The sequence below is a fragment of the Condylostylus longicornis genome, unplaced genomic scaffold (genome assembly GCF_029603195.1).
Source record: "Condylostylus longicornis isolate FDR11 unplaced genomic scaffold, ASM2960319v2 ptg000051l, whole genome shotgun sequence".
NCBI classification, from domain to species: Eukaryota; Metazoa; Arthropoda; class Insecta; order Diptera; family Dolichopodidae; genus Condylostylus; species Condylostylus longicornis.
The window spans coordinates 985,492-1,008,417 of NW_026578020.1; the positions used below are offsets into that span (position 1 = coordinate 985,492).

General features: G+C 34.4%; 1 protein-coding gene across 7 annotated transcripts in view; it reads right to left on the reverse strand.

Moving 5' to 3' along the window:
- LOC129611518 (phosphatase and actin regulator 1) overlaps positions 1 to 22,926 on the reverse strand; it is a 112,085-nt gene that overhangs the window by 10,855 nt on the left and 78,304 nt on the right. For all 7 annotated transcript variants that reach the window (XM_055524704.1, XM_055524701.1, XM_055524706.1 and 4 more), the window contains 3 exons: positions 15,341 to 15,565; positions 9,960 to 10,184; positions 3,614 to 4,007 (listed from right to left, as the gene is read on the reverse strand). In XM_055524704.1, coding sequence (XP_055380679.1) covers positions 3,614 to 4,007; positions 9,960 to 10,184; positions 15,341 to 15,565 — 844 coding nt within the window. The remainder of the gene's footprint in view (positions 1 to 3,613; positions 4,008 to 9,959; positions 10,185 to 15,340; positions 15,566 to 22,926) is intronic.

Genomic DNA, 22,926 nt, shown 5'->3' on the forward strand with positions numbered 1-22,926 from the left:
AAAATAATTATGCCATTTTGAATGTTTGTAAATTAATAATATAATACAGAAAATCTCATTTTGGTTTATATTAAAGGCGTTTAATCTTTATTTAACTCATATTTCACCTGCTTTTTATGTATCTATGAAAAATAGTAAAGGGGTCACTTATTTTTAGATCTAGATATAGATCTTATTTTATTTTTATTGAAAGTATACCAGAAGAACATTTTTCTTTAAAACAAATGTTAATGTTAATCTAACAATAGTAAAGTGGCACGTTAATCTATCGCATGTACATAACCGTATACAATGAGACAGGTTATATGATGGCACCAAATTTTGGATGTTGATGGCACCAAATTTGGAATGACAGAGATGAGGGTCTGTCAGTCTTTGTGAGCATGCGTATACCTCAAGTTCGGCTGAACCATTTTGGATGAAATTGAAGTGAGTTTATTTTGGCTATAGCCAAAATATTGATCAACTTTTGGATATATCAGACCTCGGACTATGGACATTTCCGCGTATGTAAAGAGAAATAAGCAACCAATTTCTTGAAATTTAATATTTAACTTCGGGATGTTAAACCAATTAATCTGTAAATTTTTGGGAAAGATCAAGGCTCAGAAAGCAAATTGAGAGCAGATTTTACATTTTTTACTATATCTACGGAATGGATTGATGGAATTTCTTGAAATTTGATATTTGAGTTCCAGTTGTTACCGAAATTAACTGCTATAAATTTACACTTTTATAGTGGCGTTATCTAAAACCTTGCTAACTTCCTAAAAATTTAAAGGAAGTGTTCAAAATGTATTTTCATCTGTAAAATTTTCACTAAACTAGGCAATATACATTATAACATACTGATAACATCAGATTTTTTATTAATTATATTTCAAAATTTTTTTCAATACTATTATTCTTTCAAAAAATAAAAACTCATAGTTTTTGGTAATAAAAATAATAAAGTGTCTGTTAGTTGTTAGCTAATATATTTAAAATACTAATAATGCTTCATATACATACAAATACTTTATGATAATCCAATTATATAGAATAACTTAAAATATATTCTATTCATTTTTTGATAGCAAAACATAACCTTTACTTTCCCGCTTAAAAAGACAATTTTTAAAACTAATGGTTTCGAAAAAATCAAGTGTTGAAAATTCACTAATTCATAGAGATAATTCAGGAGGGGAAAACAACAAGAAACAATTTTATTTTAACAAAATAAACTGTTTACTGAAGCTTACAAAGCGTTCAATTTTCCTGCTTACAACCTACAGTCAAGGGAAAAATAATGAAAGAAATTTAAAGAAAATGTTTCAGGAATAACGATTAATATTTAAAGGCCATCTCAGTACTTAAAACTTTGATTTTTTTTTGAATTTTACTACAGAAAAAGCAAGTTGCTGTTTCATATTATTTGTCTTATGCAGTGGTCGAAGTGGGATACTCAAAGTGGTGGGATGGTAAAAAAAGAAATAAAAAAAAAAAGTATTATTTTAGTTATTTTTTAAAAAAATAACTAAACAAAATTTACCAAACTTTGGAAGTAAACTAACGAGAATATTTATATTCAAAATTATATCAACTAAAAATTGAATCAAAAACTGCAAATTGTTACCAAAGAAATGCATAGACTACTATGTAGTAACGAAAATTTCATTAATAGAAAAAAATTATACGTTACTATTTGAAATTGGTCTTATTTAAAATTACATATTATATTTAATTTTTTGTTAAAAAAATTTTTAAAATTCATTAGAAAATTTTCTTGAATTTAAAAAAACATGTTCCGGACCGCATTTTTCTCTCCTATTAAGTGGTGGGATGGATTTCCAATTATTTAAAAGTACTGGGATGGCATCCCACTCCATCCCGCCTCACTTCGAGCACTGGTCTTATGTAGAAATAAGTACCATTTTCATATAAAAAGTGCAATTTGACATTAAAACGTTTAAATAGGAAGAAGCGTAGGCAAGAAAATTCTTCTAGAGAAATACGTCTCTCACAGAGGTCTATTTGTATACGTTTAAATAAAACTTTCTATATTAAAAGATGAAGGGATTTTGCAGTCGCATGAATAGACAGACAGTGTGACTGAAATAATTAACATATTCTTTTTGAATTTTGTTGGAAAAATTTTCAATTACCCAAATTACTCATATACTAACACCATTCGTAAATTGATTAGGAGCTTATCACCGCCCTTAGATTACATTTTTTGGGACTTGTATATTAAATTATTGGTATATTGAAATATTTGGTATATTAAAAATGGAAATCTAAATAATATATACCAATATTACAGTTGGTGTTACTAATATACAATAATATAATCAAATTCACGATATTATTTTATATTCATATGTTAAATTACTATCTAATTTTTATTTTGTATTCTTGTGGTGTATACATACCTCTCAAACAAAACTCGATATGACAAAAATAATACCGAAATACGTATATCGCCAAAACACAAAAAAAAATCTGATATCCGTAGATAATGTAAAAAAATCTGATGTGGCCAGCACTTAACCGATCGTAATGTGTTGTCTAGTTAGGTGAAAGTATTACGGAATATTATAAAAATGTCTGTTAAATCTTCCAATTTTCCTTCCAATTTTTAGGATATTAGTAAGCTTATAGTTAACATACCTAGAAAAATGTAAATTTGGCTCATAGTAGAGTTTCACTTTGTGCTACCTGAATTCCCTGAAATGCTAGCCAGTTAGTTTCAATAACAACCAGAACTCAAATATCAAATTTCAAGAAATTCCATCAATTCGTTCTGTAGATATGGTGAAGAAGGCAAAATCGGCCCGCAGATCAGTTTTCGAGCCCTGATCTTTCCAAAAAAAATTATATGTTCATTGTTTTAGTACGAAGAATTTAAATATTACATTTCAATGAAATCGGTTGATTATTTCTCTTTATATACGCAAAAATGTATATTTGGTCCGTAGTAAACCTCCAGTTACTGATGCCTGATTCCTTCCAAAAGTTAGGAGGTTTCGCAGACGGTCGTTAATATATGAAATTTCAAGTAAATCTTTTAAATATTTTCTTCAAAATGCTCAAAACTATAAAACAGGCCCGCTAAAAAGTGCAGTTCCCGAGGCCTGGTACATCCCAAAAGGTGATCAATGAAAAATCAAAAGGTGCCATAGTCGAAATAAACTTACATATAAAATTTCATCAAAATCGGTTCAGCCAAGTTTGAAATACACGCGTACACACACAGACAGACAGATCGAGAGACCGACAGATTGCTAAAAATGTTTTTTTTTTCACTTCCCTACCATGGAGAAGTGCGTTCACACCGGAAACTCGATATGCAAAATTTGGTCCCATTACATAGCCTATCTATTGTATACAAAATGCGGTCGGTAAAAATAAAACAAAAAAAAGCATACATCATGTAGCACTTTAATGTTTCAAACTAAAGTTCTAAATAACTAAATTGACGACTATGTGTTGTACCATTCAATTCCAAATTTCACAAGCATCTCACGTTGTTTGTTAAGAAAAGAGCTCTTATGTGTTAGTGATATAAGATGCATACATATGTAATACATATGTGCGTATGCGTGTAATTAAAATAGAAAATTACATGACTTACTTAAAAGAATAACTATTTCCGTCCTGCCTCATCATTAAAGGACGATTGTTTGATGCTGAATTATTATCTTGCGTCGGTGTTCCTGGCGATATTACATTTGAATTTTGTTGCGTTGGCTGTTGTTGTTGTAAGTTTATTTGTTGCGGTTGATTTTGTTGCTGCAATTGCTGTGACTGATGATGCTGTTTTTGTGATTGTTGTTGTTGGTTATGTTGTTGAATTTGTTGTTGTCCAGACTTCTTTTTTAAAGCAGATTTTAATGGGACTGCATTAAATTTCGGCTCTTTGGCTGGAATTTCTTCAACGCGACAAGTGTCGATATTTGGATTTGGTTGCGACATAGAAAACATATATTCCTCATCTGAATCCAATTCTTCGTTGTCGTCATCATTATCTATATTTCAAGAAATTTAAAACAAAATATATACGTATAAGTTGAAAACAAGTTACTTATTCAAATTTGTTTCAAAATTTTAAAATAAAATGCTAATTATAAATACAAAGAAAATATACGATATTTTATATCATTAACATCGCTAATTATCTATATATATAGGTTTTGTAGAGTTATTGCTGTGTAAATTAATTTTTTTTTTATTTTAAATTCAGTCCCAAAAACCCTTAGGGGTCACATGCGGCCTGGAAGCTGCGGGTTCCCCACTAAAATATTACTATATAAGTTTATTACTATATAATTATTGAGCTTATTACTATATAATATTATTATAGCTTCACAGACGTCATATTATAATATGACAAAGAAATGGACTTGGTACTGGCATCGGTATACCTTCCGGGAAACGGGGCATTTGCCCCAACACCAGAGGTGCAAAAGTTGGTGGAGCACTGCAATAAAAAGAAATGGCCACTCATCATCGGATCTGACGCAAACAAACATCACGAGGCGAGGTATGGGGCAGCGGGAATACTGATAGTAGAAATGAGTCGTTGCTAGAATAAATAATTAAAGAGAATCTATAGGTATTCAGTGTAGGGAACTCCCTAACTTTTATTACTAGAGTTAGAGGGGAGGTATTCGATCTCACGTTCGGCAACCCGAGCGTGGGTTACTTTGTACACGACTGGAGGTATCGAAAGAGGTGTTTATGTCGGACCATAAGATCATCCGATTTAGTTTGGGGGGCTAATGGAAGAGAGGCTCTCCTTCAGAAACTCTAGGAAAGCTAATTGGGAGAAATATAGGGAGGACCTGAGCACCGGGCTTGCGCGGGACCCGGTCGTTGGGATGGCAAGACATCCCCTGGTCCTGAAAGAGCTGTGAAAGAGGCTGGAAAGGCCATGGTCGAGTCATTTGAGTCGAACTGTCCCCGTAGCAGGCCGGGTAGGGCAGGCGACGCATCATGGTGAGCCCGAAGGCTAGAGGATATGAGGGGCAAGGTTTGCAGGCTTTTATAAAGTAAAATAAAGCCAAACGAGGAAAAATTGACCACCTATAACAAAGATCCTTTTGTGAAGGCATAGTCGAAACGCCGGCTGCTGCTAGGCTACATAGGGCATTGGCAAAAGACAACGCTGTAATCCCGGCATCTCTGAGGAGGCCGGATCGTAGTTACACGGAGAATGAACAGCAAAGGGCTCTTCTTCTTTTTCCTGGCGGTAGTTTTGGCCAAAATCGGATGAATGGGAAAGTAGGTCCACATGTCGTGAGGGTTAGAAAAGGGCGGCAGATATTTTTACGCATCAGAGGCTGAGATGGGCTTCTACCTTCCACCTTCTAGCCTTTTAAGGCTCCAGGAGTGGATGCCCTCTTGATAAGAATATTCAGGAGTAGCTTGGCTCTTGGACACATCCCCGGATCCTGGCGGTTGGCTTTATCCCTAAGGTGGGAAGGAAAGATATGGTGCCCAAGTCATTCAGGCCATTTTGTCTCACGTCTTTCTTACCGAAGACGACAGAGAAGGTTATTGATACTCATATCAGGGCCACTGTGTTGGTGCGGAGTCGCTTAGCGGCAGTCAGTATGCATATCAGGCGGGTAAATCGACGGAGACCGCCCTGTATCGGCTAACGAGCACCATAAACCGGACACTAGAACAAAATGATTTGGCGCTCCGTGCGTTTTTGGACATTGAGGGAGTCTTCGATAACGCCTTGCACGAGGCGATAAAGAGGGCCTTGGGGAGCAGGGGCGTGGATACCACGACGTCGCTCTGGATGTCCAGGATGCTCACTGCAAGGGTTGCAGAAACTGTAGTCGAGCGGGGTACGGTGAGCACTTGCACGGCTAGGAACTGTCCATAGGGTGGAGTCCTCTCTCCACTGATGTGGAGTCCGGTTGTGGATGGCTTACATGAGGAGCTTAGCCGCCGAAATATAGGCGTCCAAGCATACGCTGGTGATATTGTTATCATCGCAAGGGGGAAGTTTGAGGAGGCTCTTTGCGACATAGTGCAAAGAGGCCTTCTGTCGCTTAGCAACGAGATGCAGTTTTCCTCGAAGGTATATCTTCTAACCATGTCATCTCTGGGAAATGCGGGGAGTGGAGCCTTGACGTTTCCGATCTACTTCTTCAAGCACTCACATCTCATTCTTCCCTAACCTTAGAATGGCCGCCTTCGCTGCCAAATCGATAATATCCGATCGGGTCACATGTCATCGTGTGGTAAACGGATGGATCAAAGACCTGTGAGGGACGGGTGCGGGTTTGTTCGGCCAAGAACCGAAATTCTCCGAACCCATGGGGACGTATCCTAGCGTCTTTCAGGCGGAGGTGCATGCCATTGAAATGTGTGTGCAGTTCAACCTTGACAGATGATACCGCTGACAAGAAATATTAATCATGTCGAATAGTCAGGCTGCCATCAGAGCTTTGGGCTCTTTCTCAGTATCCTCTGAGGTAGTGTGGGACTGTATTGAGAAGCTCTACAAATTAAGTGAGTGCAACTGGGTCACACTGTGCTGGGTGCCTGGACATGTGGGCGTAGAAGGAAACGTTGGGCAAGCACACCTCTTCTTGGTCAAGAATCCTTCTGCGGAATCGGACCACATACGATTCGAGGAGAAGTAAGAAAGGAAATGGAAGGGCCGGCGTTCGGAACGCTGGAGGTGTTTTCCAGAACTTCGCCAGGACAAAAATTTTGGCCTCGGGCTTATCACTTTAGAAGGCTTAGCCTGGGAAGTGAAGATGTATGCAGGATTTGCGGACAGGATGAGGAGTTCTCAGCGCACCTTCTAAGGGAATGCGGGGCCCTAGCCAGCATGAGAAGGGAGGTACTGGGGAACTTCGTACTCACGCCAGCGAAGCTGCGGTCTGCCCGCCCTTTAAAGTTTCTCGAATTCATCAGGAGGGTGCGTCTCGAAGGGGTGCTGTAGGGGGTGCCGTAGGGTTTTTGTCCCGCACCTAGTTGGGAGCACAATTGATCTATATTTTCTGGTCGCGGTGCACTGTCACCCCCCTTTTGCAATCTACAATCTACAACTCATACCCCAAATTATTCAGTTGTCAAGGTGCTAAAATTGGAGAAAGCTCCAATGTTACGTCACCTAAAAAATTAAAACGTTTATTAAAATTAAGTAAAAATGAAAAGTTAAAATTTCAAATTTTTCGAACTTTAAAGTCATGTGATTGCGAAATCAACAGATTATGACTAATGTAGATATTCATAAGAAAGCCATTTCCCTGAGGTTTTCATGTCATATTTGTTAATGCGACTGTCTTACACAGTCACAGAGTTATACTTAAAATTTCAAAATGTAAAAAAAAACAGTCGTAATTAACTTTAAGTCCCTGCAACTCCCAACCTGTTGAGCTGTGAACATCATCCTTATACAAAAGTTTTGTCTACTCATGAGGGCCTATACTATACAATGGTATATAGCAGTGTACTTTCTTATGAGACACCTGTATAGGTAAATAAATTAAATAAAGTATCACAAATTATAAATGGGACAAAACTAGATTCTTACAAAACTATAATAAAAATGTCCTAATCAGCTGTTTGTTTTAGTCACGGGCAATATCGTTCATTTCAGTGATTCGTTTTGAGCGAACTCCTTTTTTTACTGTCCGATTATAAAATCTCGTTCAATCGTTCATTTCGTTCATTTCTCTTCTGTATATTATAATTGCAAGATTTTTGGTTATAATTACATGGCTATTCGTAATTATTGCTATTCGTAAATTTAAAAGAAAATAATATGTAATGGGTTTTGTAAATTAGTAATAAGTTTTGAACCACAAAATGTCCATTAAAATTTAAACTCAAACCATTTGAATTTAAATTTATTATTTCTAATAAGAAATTTATAGAATAAAAATATTTGTAATTATCTTTATTTTTAATCCTCGTATTAAACTGCAATCCTATCCTAATTTTTTCAAATTTTTGTTTAATTTACTTTAATCTTTTATTTTAATCTTTAATGGGTTGGAGTGTTAACTTATAACGATTAATTTTTTTTTTTTAATTTTTTCTTTTGTTTAAAATATTTAGGTAAAAAATCAATAATTATTCTTATCCTTTTTTAAATATTTTATGCATAAATATAAGAACCGATTTTGATGAAATTTTATATGTAAGTATTTTCCGACTATGGCACGGATTGATCAACTTTTGGGATATATCAGGCCTCGCGAACTGCTCTTTTTAGCGGGCCTGTTTTAAATTTTTGATCATTATGAAGAGCAATTCTAATTGCTTGTTTTAAATTTGATTTTAAGTTTTTGCGTGTAAACACGATATTCAAAAATTCTTTCGAAATATTTGGCAGTGAAATGAGGGTGAATCAAATACCCTTGACTTTGTATAAAATTAACACGTAAATAATGTAAATTTCTGAGTAACAAAGCTTACAACATTTTTTTTTTCGTAAAACACTTATTAGTTTTACTTTGCTTTTTAAAGTTTTAACTTCAGGTTTTTAGCTGAAATATGTTATTCCTGAAATATTTGCTACGTAATGTTATGTCAAAATGAAGAGTCACTTTATACGTATAAAAAATTATGGTATAGTAACCAGTAATTATGAGTAAATGACGATTAATATGTCACTACCACGTCAGTCTAAAAAGCCTGAGGCGTCACTGTCGACAACGGTCATAAAGAAAATGATAAAGTGGTTCCCGCCACCGCTATTATTTTTAGGATACAAAAAGTAAAAACATTTATAGGTACCATTTTACCTCTTTCTCAGGGAGAATAGCTTTTTGTTAGGTAGGAGTGTCTGACAAAACAATTTTTTTAGTTTATTTCTGTCAGGTATTTTTAACTGACAAAAGCCTATTCAAAAAAAGTTTAAAAATGTCGTGACAGAGAGAAAATTTTGACTTGGCATTTAAATATTTCTGAAACTGAAAAAGTTTTTGACACCATTGGCAGTTTTTTGGTGCCATTGTATTTTTCTTCAATGTACCATTGAAGAAAAATTGAGCTTTAAAATGAGCATACTAACTTAAATTTACCTATCGAATTTCCCGATTTTTAATATACACATGGAGTATTCAGAAATTGCAACTTTGGGACCTCATAACTCGAAAAGGAAAATGTCAGTAGGTGTTTTTGTCACCTGGACGCATTCCATCACCCTGCTTCGGAATGCCATCGAGTTTCGGACAAATTGTATAAATTTTTTTTAAATACAATTTGGATTTGGAAAGAAAATTTATATTTTTTAACACATTCAAAAGTAAAGTTAATATAAATTTTGAAAGCTTTTAAAATGTCTAAGCAAAAACAATATCTGAACTTATATTCTATATCAATAAGTTTAAATAATTTTGCAACGTTTACGATGTCGCAGTCTGTGATTATATTGTTACTAATATATTGCTATATCATATGTTTAAATAAATGCGGTATTCGATATTATTTATTTGAAGGAAATAGTTTTTTAATGTTTTGATTCCGCTTTTATTTACTTATGTATCTAATTTTTATTTATTCGTTTTTACTTTAAGTAAGTGAAATACCTTTGGTGAATCAAAATTACCAAATACCATTAACTGAATTTTAGAGAGAATTTTTTATTAAATGATTTTGAAAAAAATTTAAAGCTACTTCTTGAACTTTTCATTCAAAGTATTCGAAGAGAAATTTTTAAATTAAAATACAAATGTGACAAATAAAAGAATATACTTAAAAATTTTAACTCAATCGAAGTATATTGGAACACATAGTATTAGACATTAGTTTTTTAAAGTTTGTTGTTCCGGAACAGAATTGTGGTTGGTTAATAATGTCACTAATTACACTCTTAAGCATAATACTTGTCACCTTGCTAAACGTTAATGGATACCATACGCAAAGATAAATTAGTTACGTCTACATTAACTTTTAAGTACATTATTCAATAAAATAATTTGAAACAATTTATAATAAATTCATACCTTCATAATCATAATCCTGATAATCTACGTCATTTACAGCACCAGGTCCATGAGGACGCCCCGCTATCAATGTGGGACTAGGCGTTGAGAACATAGGAGGTGGTGGAATAGGACCGATTTCTGATAATGGAATTGGAGGTTCTGGAAACTCAGATAATAGAAAGTGTTGCTGCCCATCGCTGGGAGGAGGTGGTGTACTTCCTGGTGGACCAGCACCTTCTGGATCTTTAATATAAAATTATAATAAATCTACATTATATTTTACAAAAATTTTTTCAAGTCAAAAACTTATTTATGTATAACTTATTTGTGTATACTCATAGCATACACAAATACAAAAAATAAAAATTAAAAGCAAAAAACAATTCGAAAAAGCTATTCAAATAATAACTTTTTTGTGTATATTCATATTCAATTACAACACAAATAAATTAAAATCAAAAGAGAACGAAAGAGAGGTGAACGAAATAAATATTCTCAAATAAAACATCTGCATGAACACACATTATACTCGATAAAGTGTGTTGTATAAAGTGGTTCGTGAATATCCAAAAACATGTACAGTACACTATTTTTCAATAATTCTTTCATTCCTTCTGTTACATTCATTCTTATTTTCGACTATGTACTTTATATTGTGCGAGATATTTTCTTGAACTAAAAAATATCGTGTACAATATTATTGTTTTAACTAGAGGCCTTGCGTTTGATTGATTAACAGTATTATGTGTTATGGACTTGCTCGTGTAAATTTAAAGAGCTATATTGGACTACTTTTGAACTTCCTTTTTCAAAATGTGAGTAAGAAAAACAGGATTGTTGAGAATCCAGTTTCATTCGAGTTTGAAATAAATTTAGACAATGGCTATTTGTACATATTATGTTCTTTTGAAAACGCAGCATGCGTACCCATTTCTAACTTAAAACTAAATAAACTTTTTTGCATTGATTGACAACTGCAAAAACTAGCCGTTTGTTTTGTATTAACAAAAAGTTTTTGCAGATCTTTAGTTAAATTAGTTTTGAAAATGCAGTTCTAGTACTAAATTGAAGTTGTCATTATTTGAATTTGGCTGAAATACATAATTAAAAAAATCGATTATCGGAAAAGGTTTCTTAATAATTATAAACTTAAATACCCCAATAAAGCAAATAGAGATAAAAGTTTCAAAAATTTTTTTAAAAAGGGATATAATCACGTATCACAATATTGCTGGCAGTATTCTTAGGATTTTTACCCTTTTACAACTCTATTATTAAAGTTTCTTGAACTTTATTATTAAAGTAAATAACTTTAAGCTTATTTAGTTTTATTTATTTTGTAAAACAGTCCAGGTAATGTTTCTTGAACATTAACACAAGTTTTTTACTACATTCATCTACAGTGAAAGGCAAGTTCCAGTCAATATTTTTAATTTTCCGGATTCGCAGGCGCCACAACACCCCCTTTTTTCTTTTTTTCGCTGAAACTCTTTTAATCTTCTCATCTTATTTGAATTAACATTTTGATTATGGAGTCCCAATATCTTTTGTTTAGTAAATTACTAAAATTATAAATATTTATTAATTTTTACGTAAACTAAAAAAAAAAGGCAGTTCTTATTTAACATACACATTGCAATCTAATACAAAGTTAGAACTGCGTTTTCGGAAGAATCAAATTTTTTTATATTTTGATTAAAAACGACTTCGAATTAACATACCAGATAAAATATGTATCAAGATGTAATTAAAGAAATATTTTGTTTAATATTTTTAATTTACGTATCACACATTAGTTAACAATTAAGAACGAAAATATTCCTTATACACAAAATTTTTCCATCAACGGCTTTTCCCCCTCATGACTTTTATCTTTTACTTAAATTTTCAAAAAATTGGTATCGACATGCTCATGGCATAAATCAACAAAAGCACGGCTGGGGCTGATAAAAGTCGACTTTATAAGAAGTTTGTCCATTGGACTTCTTAATAATCATAACACATGCAAAGTGAAAGAACTGGTGTCGAAAAAAATGAAAAGGAAAAACTGGATTATTTGATTTTCTACGGATAAAATGAACACTTTTAGAAACTTTAGCTTTGATAATTTAAAAAGAACGTTCAAAAGCAGTCGAATACAAGTTTACATGAGCAAAATATAGATTGTAGATTGTAGATTGTAGATTCTAAGGGAACCGAGTGGGACAGGAGCATCCCCCCAAGCCACCGCAGCCATTTTTTTGACTTATTGTAGCCACCCCACTCTCCCGTCTATAATATCCCCGTCCCAATCACAAAGCCGGCGATATCCCTAAGGGAGTTGGACAATAGTTCCCGAACACTTAGGGACCCATGTCCAAGACAATTGCGGCGCCGAACAGCCAGTGCCGGACAGTCGCAGAGAATGTGCACGGCGGTCTCATCGCCACCCCCACAAAATCTGCACAGGGGGGAGCCCGACTTCCCCAGCCTGTGCAGGTGGTATTTCACCGGGCAGTGCCCCGTGAAGAAATTCGCAATAGTGCGAACCCGGCTCCTGCTCATCCCCAGCAACTCCGCAGCGAATCCGCCGGAGCACGCCGGAACAAACACCTTCGCATGACGGCACCCCTTCGTGTCCCGCCAGTGACGACTGCATTCCGCCGCGAGTAGGCAGGCAAGCCTGGCCCCCACGGCGGAAGAAGGCAGACCACAGAAAGGCAGCGGCTGCACAAAGGCAGCCCCAGATCCCCTCCGCGCCAACTCATCGGCAACTTCGTTGCCCGCATGGCCACTATGGCCCGGCACCCAAATGAGCATCACTCTGTTTTCCGATGCCAATTCCATAAGTGCAGCAAGGCAGCTCCAGACCAGCTTGGATGTAACCTGAGCTGAACGGAGCGCCAGCAGTGCAGCCCTGCTGTCTGAGAACACATAGATGGTGCGGTTTCTATACCCCCTTTCCAAATTGATTCTCAGACAGATTTCTATTGCATGTATTTCGGCCTGGAACACTGTGCAATACGGGTCAAGGGTTGCATATACACGCGTGTCCGGGCGGACACCGTATACGCCCGAGCCCACCCCCGACTCCGTTTTGGACCCGTCCGCATACCACACGCTCGAACCCGACCTAAGTACCGGACCACCCCGATCCCACGTCCATCGATCAGGAAACAGAACCCTGTACTTGTGGTCGAAGTTGTACCGCGGCAGACAGGTATCTGACATGGTTATCCTTAGAATCGGATCGCCCTCAATGAAGTCTCTGTGAGTTCTGTGGGCCAACTTTAGCCCTGCCCCGTCCTCGCCAGAGAGAAGTCGGTAAGTCACCAGCCGAGCTTCCTTCAATATATGGAGGTGCAGTGGCGGCAATCCGATCATCACCTCCAATGCAGCGGTGGGAGCCGTCCGCATCGCCCCGGTCACTCCCAGGCAGGCCAGCCTCTGTAGCTTTTCTAGCTTGGCCCGCACACCCGCCTGCTGAGCCTTACGGCACCATACAATCGACGCATAGGTGACGATGGGCCTAGCAAGGGCCGTATATAGCCACAGTGCTATTCTGGGACTAATTCCCCAGGTCCCCCCGATGAAACTCCTACACGTCCACAAGGCCGCCGTAGCTCTCCCGATAACTCTATCGATATGGGTATTCCAAGAGAGACGATCATCCAGGGTTACCCCCAGATACTTCACCTCCCTCGAGTAACTAATACGTTCACCAAACAGAATTGGGCTCGTTAACCTGTCCCTGCTTCTGCGTCTGGTGAAGGCGACCAAAGTGCTCTTGTTTGGATTTATATTTAACTCAACGCCTTTGCACCACCTTTCCACAACACGTAAATTTTGCTGTAGAAGATCAGAAATAGTGCTCTCAAATTTTCCCCGCACGACGAAGGCCACATCGTCAGCGTATCCCCAGACACGCGCCCCGGAGCCCCTGAGAGCAGCTATTAGATCATCCACTACAATGGACCACAGGAGGGGCGAAAGAACCCCGCCCTGCGGACATCCTTTTGCAGCGGAGATGAAGAGTATATCGTCAGCTATGGTGGACTTAATAATCCTATCCTGTAGCATCCGATTGACCCATCTGCTAGTCGTCGCATCAATCCCTCGTTTGTGCAACGACTCACAGATGACATGATATGGGGTGTTGTCAAAAGCTCCCTCTATATCAAGGAAGCAGCCAACTGCTACCTCCCGCACCTCCAGTGAGTTTTCAAGGACCCCGACCAGACTCTGCAGAGCGAGTACAGTAGACCTTCCCGACTGATAGGCGTATTGAGATTCATGCAAGGGATTGCTTCCCAGTGCACCGTCCCGTATAAATCTATCAATCACTTTTTCCATTGCTTTCAATAGAAAAGAAGTAAGGCTGATTGGACGGAAAGACCTTGGGTGGTTGCTTGGTCGCTTACCCACCTTCGGAATATACGTCACTTTAGCCACCCTCCATGCCTGAGGGATGTAACCCCACGCATAGCTGGCGCGAAAAATTCCCAACAGTGCTCTAGCGATATGTTGGAAACCCCTCTGCAAAAATGCAGGATATATCCCGTCATCACCTGGAGATTTGAAGGGCCTGAAAGAGAAAACAGCCCATCTAATCCTGCCCATAGTGAAGACTAGACGGGATCGTTGCCAGTCATCCCTCCTGGGCCAGGGTGCCCCCGGTTCGATGACTGCATTTGAGTGATTCCGAAGAATCTCCGAGTCAGGAAAGTGCGTTGACGCCATAAGCTCCAACGTCTGCCTTCCGTTCTCAGCCATGGAGCCATCAGGACGTTCCATTAGGCCCAACCTGCTAGCATACTTTTTGGAAAGCACCCTGTGAAGACGCGCACTGCTGGGGAGTTCATCAATGCCCTTGCAGAACGCCCTCCACGAGATTCTCTTCGCTTTCCTAATTTCCTTATTGTATTTTGTGAGTGAGTCCTTGTACTCTTCCCACGAACCTGACGCTTTGGCCTTATTGAATAGCTTCCTGGTCTTTAGTCTAAGCCTTGAAAGCTCCTCATTCCACCACGGGCACTTCCTATTGCTCCGCCTCGGCTTAGCACGGCAGCTCCCGTGATAGGCATTAGTAATAGCCGCCGTCAGGGCCTCGCTGGCCAGTTCGATATCCATCACCGTTCTGACAGAAGCAGGAACGGATCTAATCCCATCCATGAGGAGCGTTTCGAATTGACTCCAATCTGTGGATTGGGGCACCCGATAAATTTCTTCTGCCAGGCCTCCGGAGACCATGATATCAAACCTAATCTGCCTATGATCGGACATGGATGTCTCATTTGAGACTGACTTAAAACATAATCTATTATATTTTTTGAGCAAAATATAATAGATTATGTTTTTATCAGCAAACTACACTACTTTAAATTATGCAAAATTCATTTTAATAACCATGAATTGCTTACATCTTTCATTGTTATGATAACAAGTCACACGTCTTGAAATTTTGTTAGGTCCTAATGAATTTGGACGCTCAATTTTTGAAGATAATGTTGTAGTATCTTGATTATGAGCATTTCCACTTCCGCCACCCGGAGATGGTAACATTGACCCTTGGCATGATTGTTCATTATTAGATGATATTGTTCCATTACCACCAATAGGTGCATCAGTCTTGTCTTTCCTCGGTTCTATAAAAACAATTAAAAAAACAAAAAGTTATTAATTTCTGCATATGCAATATAAAAAGTTAAAAATTGAATTCTTATTAAAGTTTCACTTATTTAACTTGAATTATTCAGTGAATTTTCAAAATTTTTTCTAATTGAAGAATTTTATAACAGTGGAAACTAAAAAACGGAAATTTATCATTTAGGATAAAGAATGCCCTGAAGATATGCTGAACAGAAACAAAAAGAAAACTCAACTTGTTGAAAATTGAAAATGATATCGATAAGATTTAAGAGAAATAATAACACAAACCGAGAAATAAATAATATTTGAAAATATAATGATCTCTCATATTTTTGGTTCGGAAAATCGAATTAATCTTAACGTAAATAAATGTCAGCTTTTACCAAAGACATCAGATGTTTTGTGGCATCTGAATATTAATGCTTTATTTGTTATTGTTTTGAACATTATGTTTCGTCAGCAAGCTTTAAAAAAATATACATACAGAATTTATGTACATATGTACTTAAATTTTATTTTTATTGTTCCAAGAGAAAAACTGCAAAATGCTAAATTTTAATACATAAATATGTACATACATATGTTTGAATAAAATTATTACTTTGTTTTTGCCTTAACCTTTTCTTTATTTGAAAAATTACATTCATATGTACATTCATATATGTGAATACAATTATTATTTTATTTTTGTCTAAACCTTTTCTTTATTTGAAAAATTTAATTCTATATGTTCACCCGCATAATTATGTATATTTGTGTTTAATATTTTATTTCTAATTTTTTGAACAAATGTTCAATTCTAATACAGTTATGTACATACATATATTTGAATAAAAATATTATTTTATATATGCCTAAACCTTTTCTTTATTTGAAAAATTTATTTCTGTATTTTACCCCCATGATTTAATAAATATGTATTTCTATATGCCAAACCACAGTTTTGAATATTATTCAATTCATATAGGAAGCTTATAAAAAATTAGTTAGGAAGCTTTGAAAAAAATATAGGCACATATTATAACAATATGTTTTTGGAAATTTTCTTTAAACTTTTATAATAATATTTATATGTTATAATTTAAAGAAAATAAAAAAAAAATTTAAAATAATCCAAAAAAAAGAAAAATACATCCAGGCAAGCATAACCTTCTTGAATTTAACTTTATAATTCTATATTTTATTCATATTTCGTATAATTCTTAAAAACCATCCTATTTTACATTATAATATATACGAGTATATATAGTTACTTCTCAGGTGTCAAAAAGTACGGGTACTTCTAGAAGGGCTAGCAACATGGGACAAAAGGCACTTTCTCTTAAAAGGTCACTAGGGTTCCAGAAAAATCTGACATTTGAACTTTTTAGCCCCGAAACAACTCTATTTAAGATTTTCTGAAAAAATTGTTTGTATAACAAAAGCACGTTTTTCTTTTATACTTTTTATAATTAGAAACACAAGCCAAGAAATAAATGATACGTTTTACGTTATTATTAGAAACACAAACCGAGAAGTAAATAATATTTGAAAATATAATGATCTTAGAACGTTGTCCTTTGCTATGCTATGCCTTCACAAAAGGATCTGGAGCTTCTACGCTTGGCCCTGCGGATCTCCTTGTTATAGGTGGTCAATTTTTCCCTATACCTGTCCCAGGTCTCATCTCGTTTGGCTTTATTGAAAAGCCTGCGAACCTCGCCCCTCATGTCCTCTAGCCTTCGGGCCCATCATAGCGCGTTGCCTGCTCTCAACGGCCTATTAAGGGGACAGTTCGACTCAAATGACTTGACCATGGCCTTCCCAACCTCTTCCAAAGCTCTTTCCAGCACCAGGGGATGTCTTACCATCCCAACGACCGGGTCCCGCTCAAGTCCTTCCTATATTTCTCCCAATTAGCTTTCCTAGAGTTTCTGAAGGAGAGCCTCTCCTCCATTAGTCTCCCAAACTAAATCGGATGATCTTATGGTCCGACATAAAGACCCTTTCGATACCCTCCAGTCGCGTACTAAATATCCCACGCTCGGACTGCCGAACGTGAGATCGAATACCTCCCCTCTAACTCTAGTAATAAAAGTTAGGGAATTCCCTACATTGAATACCTATAGATTCTCTTGAATTACTTATTCTAGCAACGACTCTATTCTCTATTATCGGTATCACTGCTGCCCCATGCCTCGTGATCTGTGTGTGCACGCGTGCATCGCAACCGATTTTGATGAAATTTTATATGTAAGTTTTTTTTCGACTATGGCACGGATTGATAAACTTTTGGGATTTATGAAGAAAATATTTAAAAGATTTACTTGAAATTTCATATATAAGCTTCACTCAACCGTCCGCGAAACCTCCTAACTTTTAGAAGAAATCAGGCGTCAGTAATTGCACGTTTATAAACGTATATTATTTCCCTTTATATATAAAGGGAAATAATCAACCGATCTCATTGAAATTTAATATTTAAATTCTTCGTATTAAAACAATGAATCTATAAATTTTTTGGAAAGATCAGGGCTCGGAAACGGATCTGAAGGCCGATTTTACATTTTTTACCATATCTGCGGAACGAATTGATGGAGTTTCTTGAAATTTGATACTTAAGTTCTGGTTGGGCCAAAACCAACTGCGGGGGGCGGCATTTCAGGGAATTCGGGTGGAATACAGCGAAACTCTACTAAAAGCCAAATTTACATTTCTCTAGGTATGTTAACTATAAACTTACTTAACTATTTAACAGGCATTTTTATAATAATCTGTAACACTTTCAGTTAACTAGACAACACATTACGGTCGGTTAAGTGCCTGACCACATCAGATTTTTTTAATATATCAATTTTGTAATATATAATGTCAGAACATCATATCTGCATTTTTGACAAAAAATAGTTATGAATGCAGTATTACTTAAATTTTAAGCGCTTTCTAATGCAAAAAAAAAAATTAATTTTTCCATTAGTTTAAAAACAAATTTTTAAAACAACTAACCAATTGTTCCAAAAATTTTTCTGACAAAATTAGGTATCAACAGTTATTTACTTCTCGAGATTATAAAATTTTCGTTAAGTAAAACATAAAAGTATCGTTAAAAGGCGTTGAAATATAGATATGTCATGTTATACACTTTTGAAATGAAAATGTTCTCTAGTTTTTTTATCGTTTCGTTCAAGTAGAAAATGAAACATCTGCACATATTCATTTCTACATTTCATATTTAAATGTCGATGTTGGTTATTTTCATATAAGTGAAACGCATGGTAAAAACATTTAAAACTAGATAATCACTTATCTCTGTTCAGACTTATTCAGTTCTGATTAATTCTAATTAAAATTGGAAAAAGTGTATATCTTATTTGATATGGAAAAATTTTAATGCTATATAATATTTAGAAGCAGCGTTTTAAAATGCTAACTTTTCAAAACATCTTCACTAAATTTTAACCAGTTAATGTTATAGTAAAACCAAAATAACACAAAAAAAATTCAATGATGTTTTATTCGAAATTGCAAAAATGTAGATATCATAGTCTGCCAGAAAAACCTACATATTATTTAATTACGTGTCAAATAATTTATATTTTAATGAATTTTATTTCGCTCTTCCCAAAAGAAAAATTTTATTTATTATTTTTATTTATTTATAATTTTGTTTCATCTGTTTTTATTACTTTTGAAATATTTTCCGAAATTTGTAAAACAGTCCACATAATCTTTCTTGCACATTTAAACAAGACGTTAAACTTATGTTCATGGTGAAATTCAAAGTATGTTTCATAATAATAAATTCAAAATAATTTTCATATTACAAAAAACTTATTATTCTAATTAAACTACAATGAACAAAAGATGGCGAAAAGCTTATTTTTTTTATTTTTCGCTAAACTAAATCTTATACGTAAGTTAATCTTTTATATTAAAACAAAAATTTCAAATATATTATGTTTGTTTAGCTCGTTAAACCAGTTTTCACAAAATATACAACTTTCATCACATAACAGAGTTGCCACATTACCAATAATAATATTCGCCGTCACCATAGTCTTTGGTTTTATTTATTTATAATTTTTCTTTATGATAAATAACCATTTATACAAACGTTTTAATATCGTACAATTAGTATATTCAATTTAATTATATTATTTTTTTTTCTAACTATCCAATATGCAAAAAGATAATATTAAAAACACTATGAAATTATTATCAATACTACTGAAAAGTAAAAATATAACTGATTTCAAATAACTAAAAATAAATGCTTTTCAGGCAAGTCATTTTTGACAACTTCACCTTGAAAAAAAAAATAATATCATATTGTTCAAAAAACGAAAGAGATAACATGCTACAAGAAATAAAATTTGTTCAAACCAATGGTTTGTATTGTAGCACTTTTCCCTTCAACAAGTGAAAATATTGCTTTTAAAAATAATCTATCTATACCTAGCATATTATTAAAATTACTTTCATTCATATACGAAACTATTTCAACGATTGCATCCTAATTATAGAATGGGCTATTTATTGCAGTCTTTAAAATGCAGTAAAAATTAATTTAAAGAGGAGTTAACATAATGCTCGATTTTAAGGGTTAATTGCTTGAGTTAAGAAAAATAATTATAATTAATGACATAGAATTTACCGTTAGCTTTCGGTTTTTATAGAAATTTGGAAAAGCTTGCGGTTTCGCAAATATAAGGTGCAAAAAATTAAAATTTTAGAAATTTCAAAGATGATAACTTGAGGGGGGTGGAGGTGGAAAAATGCTTTCTTCTAATGAAATGAACTATTTATTAGTGTCTAAAAGCTGTTAAAATTTCAGAATTCCACAATCTGGGGTCTAGAGGAAAAACGATATCAAAAACTTGAAAAAAAACGGCATCAAAAATTTGAAAAAACGACATCAAAAATTAGGATTTTAGATAACGGTAAATTTTAAGGGGAATTTTTTTTTTTAACTTTAAATATATTATGCCGCGGTAGAAAAAGCCAGCCATTATATTTCTGCTCATGCAAAATTTGAAAAACGCTTATGGTTTCACTGCAATAAGTAGTTAAAAAATAGTGGAGAAGTTTTGTAAACATGTCCACAGAAAGACGGACGGTCGGACGGTCAGAGTGAAACTAATAAGCACCTTTTTTCAAAAATTTTTTGTAAAAGTGCTAAAAGAAATAACCCAATGATTAATAATCAACAATTTTGCCAACAACGTCACCGAATGTGTACACAAAATAACACTTATTAATATATACATACATTCTTAATATTTTTGAATATCGCAGAAAATAAATTTAGATAAATATGTCTTTATAATTAAATGTGGGCGGAAAATTAAATAAACTATATAATTGATCTTTAAATGTACAATTCTTGAAGAAACAAAAATTTTATTTTCTTAAAATTATTAACAAACGATTTAATTTTGCAAATTAATCAACGTACTATTCAAAATTTTTACGATAATTAATTTGTATTATAAATATGATGACACTTTTAGATCTTAGTTCATATTTTTGTAAACAATTTATAAGTTTGATAAGGTGTGCAATGGCATAAATTCAAATTCAAAAGCTTCAAAATTTTTAATACCTTTATTTCGACTACTTTGTTTCACAACAAATTTCTGACGAAAATAGTATGTAAGTCAACTAATATTATAACTTTTAAAATAACGACGTATTTTTATACCTACAGACCAACATATCAAAATATATAAGATATGTATGGTACGTCCAGTTTTTAAAATTGTAATACTGGCAAAACAACTGACGTACAAAAAATAATATATTTTTATTTAGGTTGATAGGTTTAGGTTTAGGTTTAGCTTAACTCAAAGCACCGAAATAATTTCTCGAAATACTGCAACACTATCTTTTTTGGAAGGGAAGTTGTAAGCAAAAAAGCTTGGGCAAGTAAAAATTTCATGAAAATTCATTAAAATACCTGCATCTCGGAAACCGTTGAGATTTCACAACTAGTTCCAAATAAAAATTTTAACAGTTTTTGATACTCTAACCCCGGGGTGGCAAAACTTGTGAGACGTGCGTGCCAAATTTTAAAAATTATATATTTTGTTATGCAAAGGTGCCGAGAAGTTTTTATAAGGGAATTAAACTGAAAAATAACTTTCTATAGTCTTATAAAGAAGTCTAGTATAGAGAAGAGTTAATTAGCTATATAATACATATGTAAGTATCAAATAATTTTTATTTCAATAAAAAAATGATATCAACTCAATCTTACAAAATGTAAGTAATAAACAAGTAAAAATGTTTCAGTCGGTATAAACCCTGCACTTTGGCAATCTTAGTTTAAAAATTTCTTTTTAAAATATTTAAAATTAGCTTTCATTGTTAAAATACTCGAACCGCTTAAACCATTCATTAGAAACTTTCCGGATATTATGCCTGACCTATAAGTGGACACAAGACTGCCTAATTTCATGAATCTATAGATTTAGTATCTATAGCTTTAGTATTTTTCCAAATATTTAAAATTTTTATTTGGAGTTGTATGGCAGCTTTCCGGACCTGCAAGTCATTCCACCAAAACTTCAGGGTTATACCTTATCTGAAATTGGACACACTATTGCCGAGTTTCACGAATTCAGCTTTATTATTTTTTCAAATATTAAAAATTAACTTTCGGAGTTGTATGGCAGGTACCCGAACCCGTTGTCTGAATTGGTACAATTACAATCGCCGTTGGCACAAAAGCAAAAACTTCTGAAAGTTTGGTGTCGATTGCGTTATTCGTTTTTGAGTTATCGTGCGATCAGACTGACGGACATGTCCAAATCAACGCAATATAAACATGTCCGTACCGGAGATGACTCCTTCAAGTGGTTACAAACTCCATACCAAGTGAATATACCCTTAACGATGGATAAAAAGAAAAAACATAATTGAATTCTGCACGAAGCTTGAGATAGACTGTATTACGAGTACTACAACAACACTTGCAATATTGTGAAAAATGTAAGCTTTTATTAAAACGAATGTGAGTGATAAACAAACTACAATAATTCTTTCTAAAAATTTATACAAAAAAAATTTTTAAATTTTTTCCAAAATTTGAAATGTGCCAATGATTTGTCATCTAAACCCTAAACAATGTTATATAATATTGTACTCCTTACAGAATCACTCTGTATATAAAAAAAACCATTAATAATTTGCAAAAAAATTAAATAAAGTCGTATTGACTTAACTTGGTATGTAAGCCTGGTATATTACAGAAGACGGAAGTAATATTTTTGGAAATAATCTCCAAATCGGAATTTGTTTCATTTCCACATTTCGGAAAAGTGAGTTTCGGATTCTACTTTAGTTTTTTTGCATAGAATTTATTTCTTCTTCTTTTTTG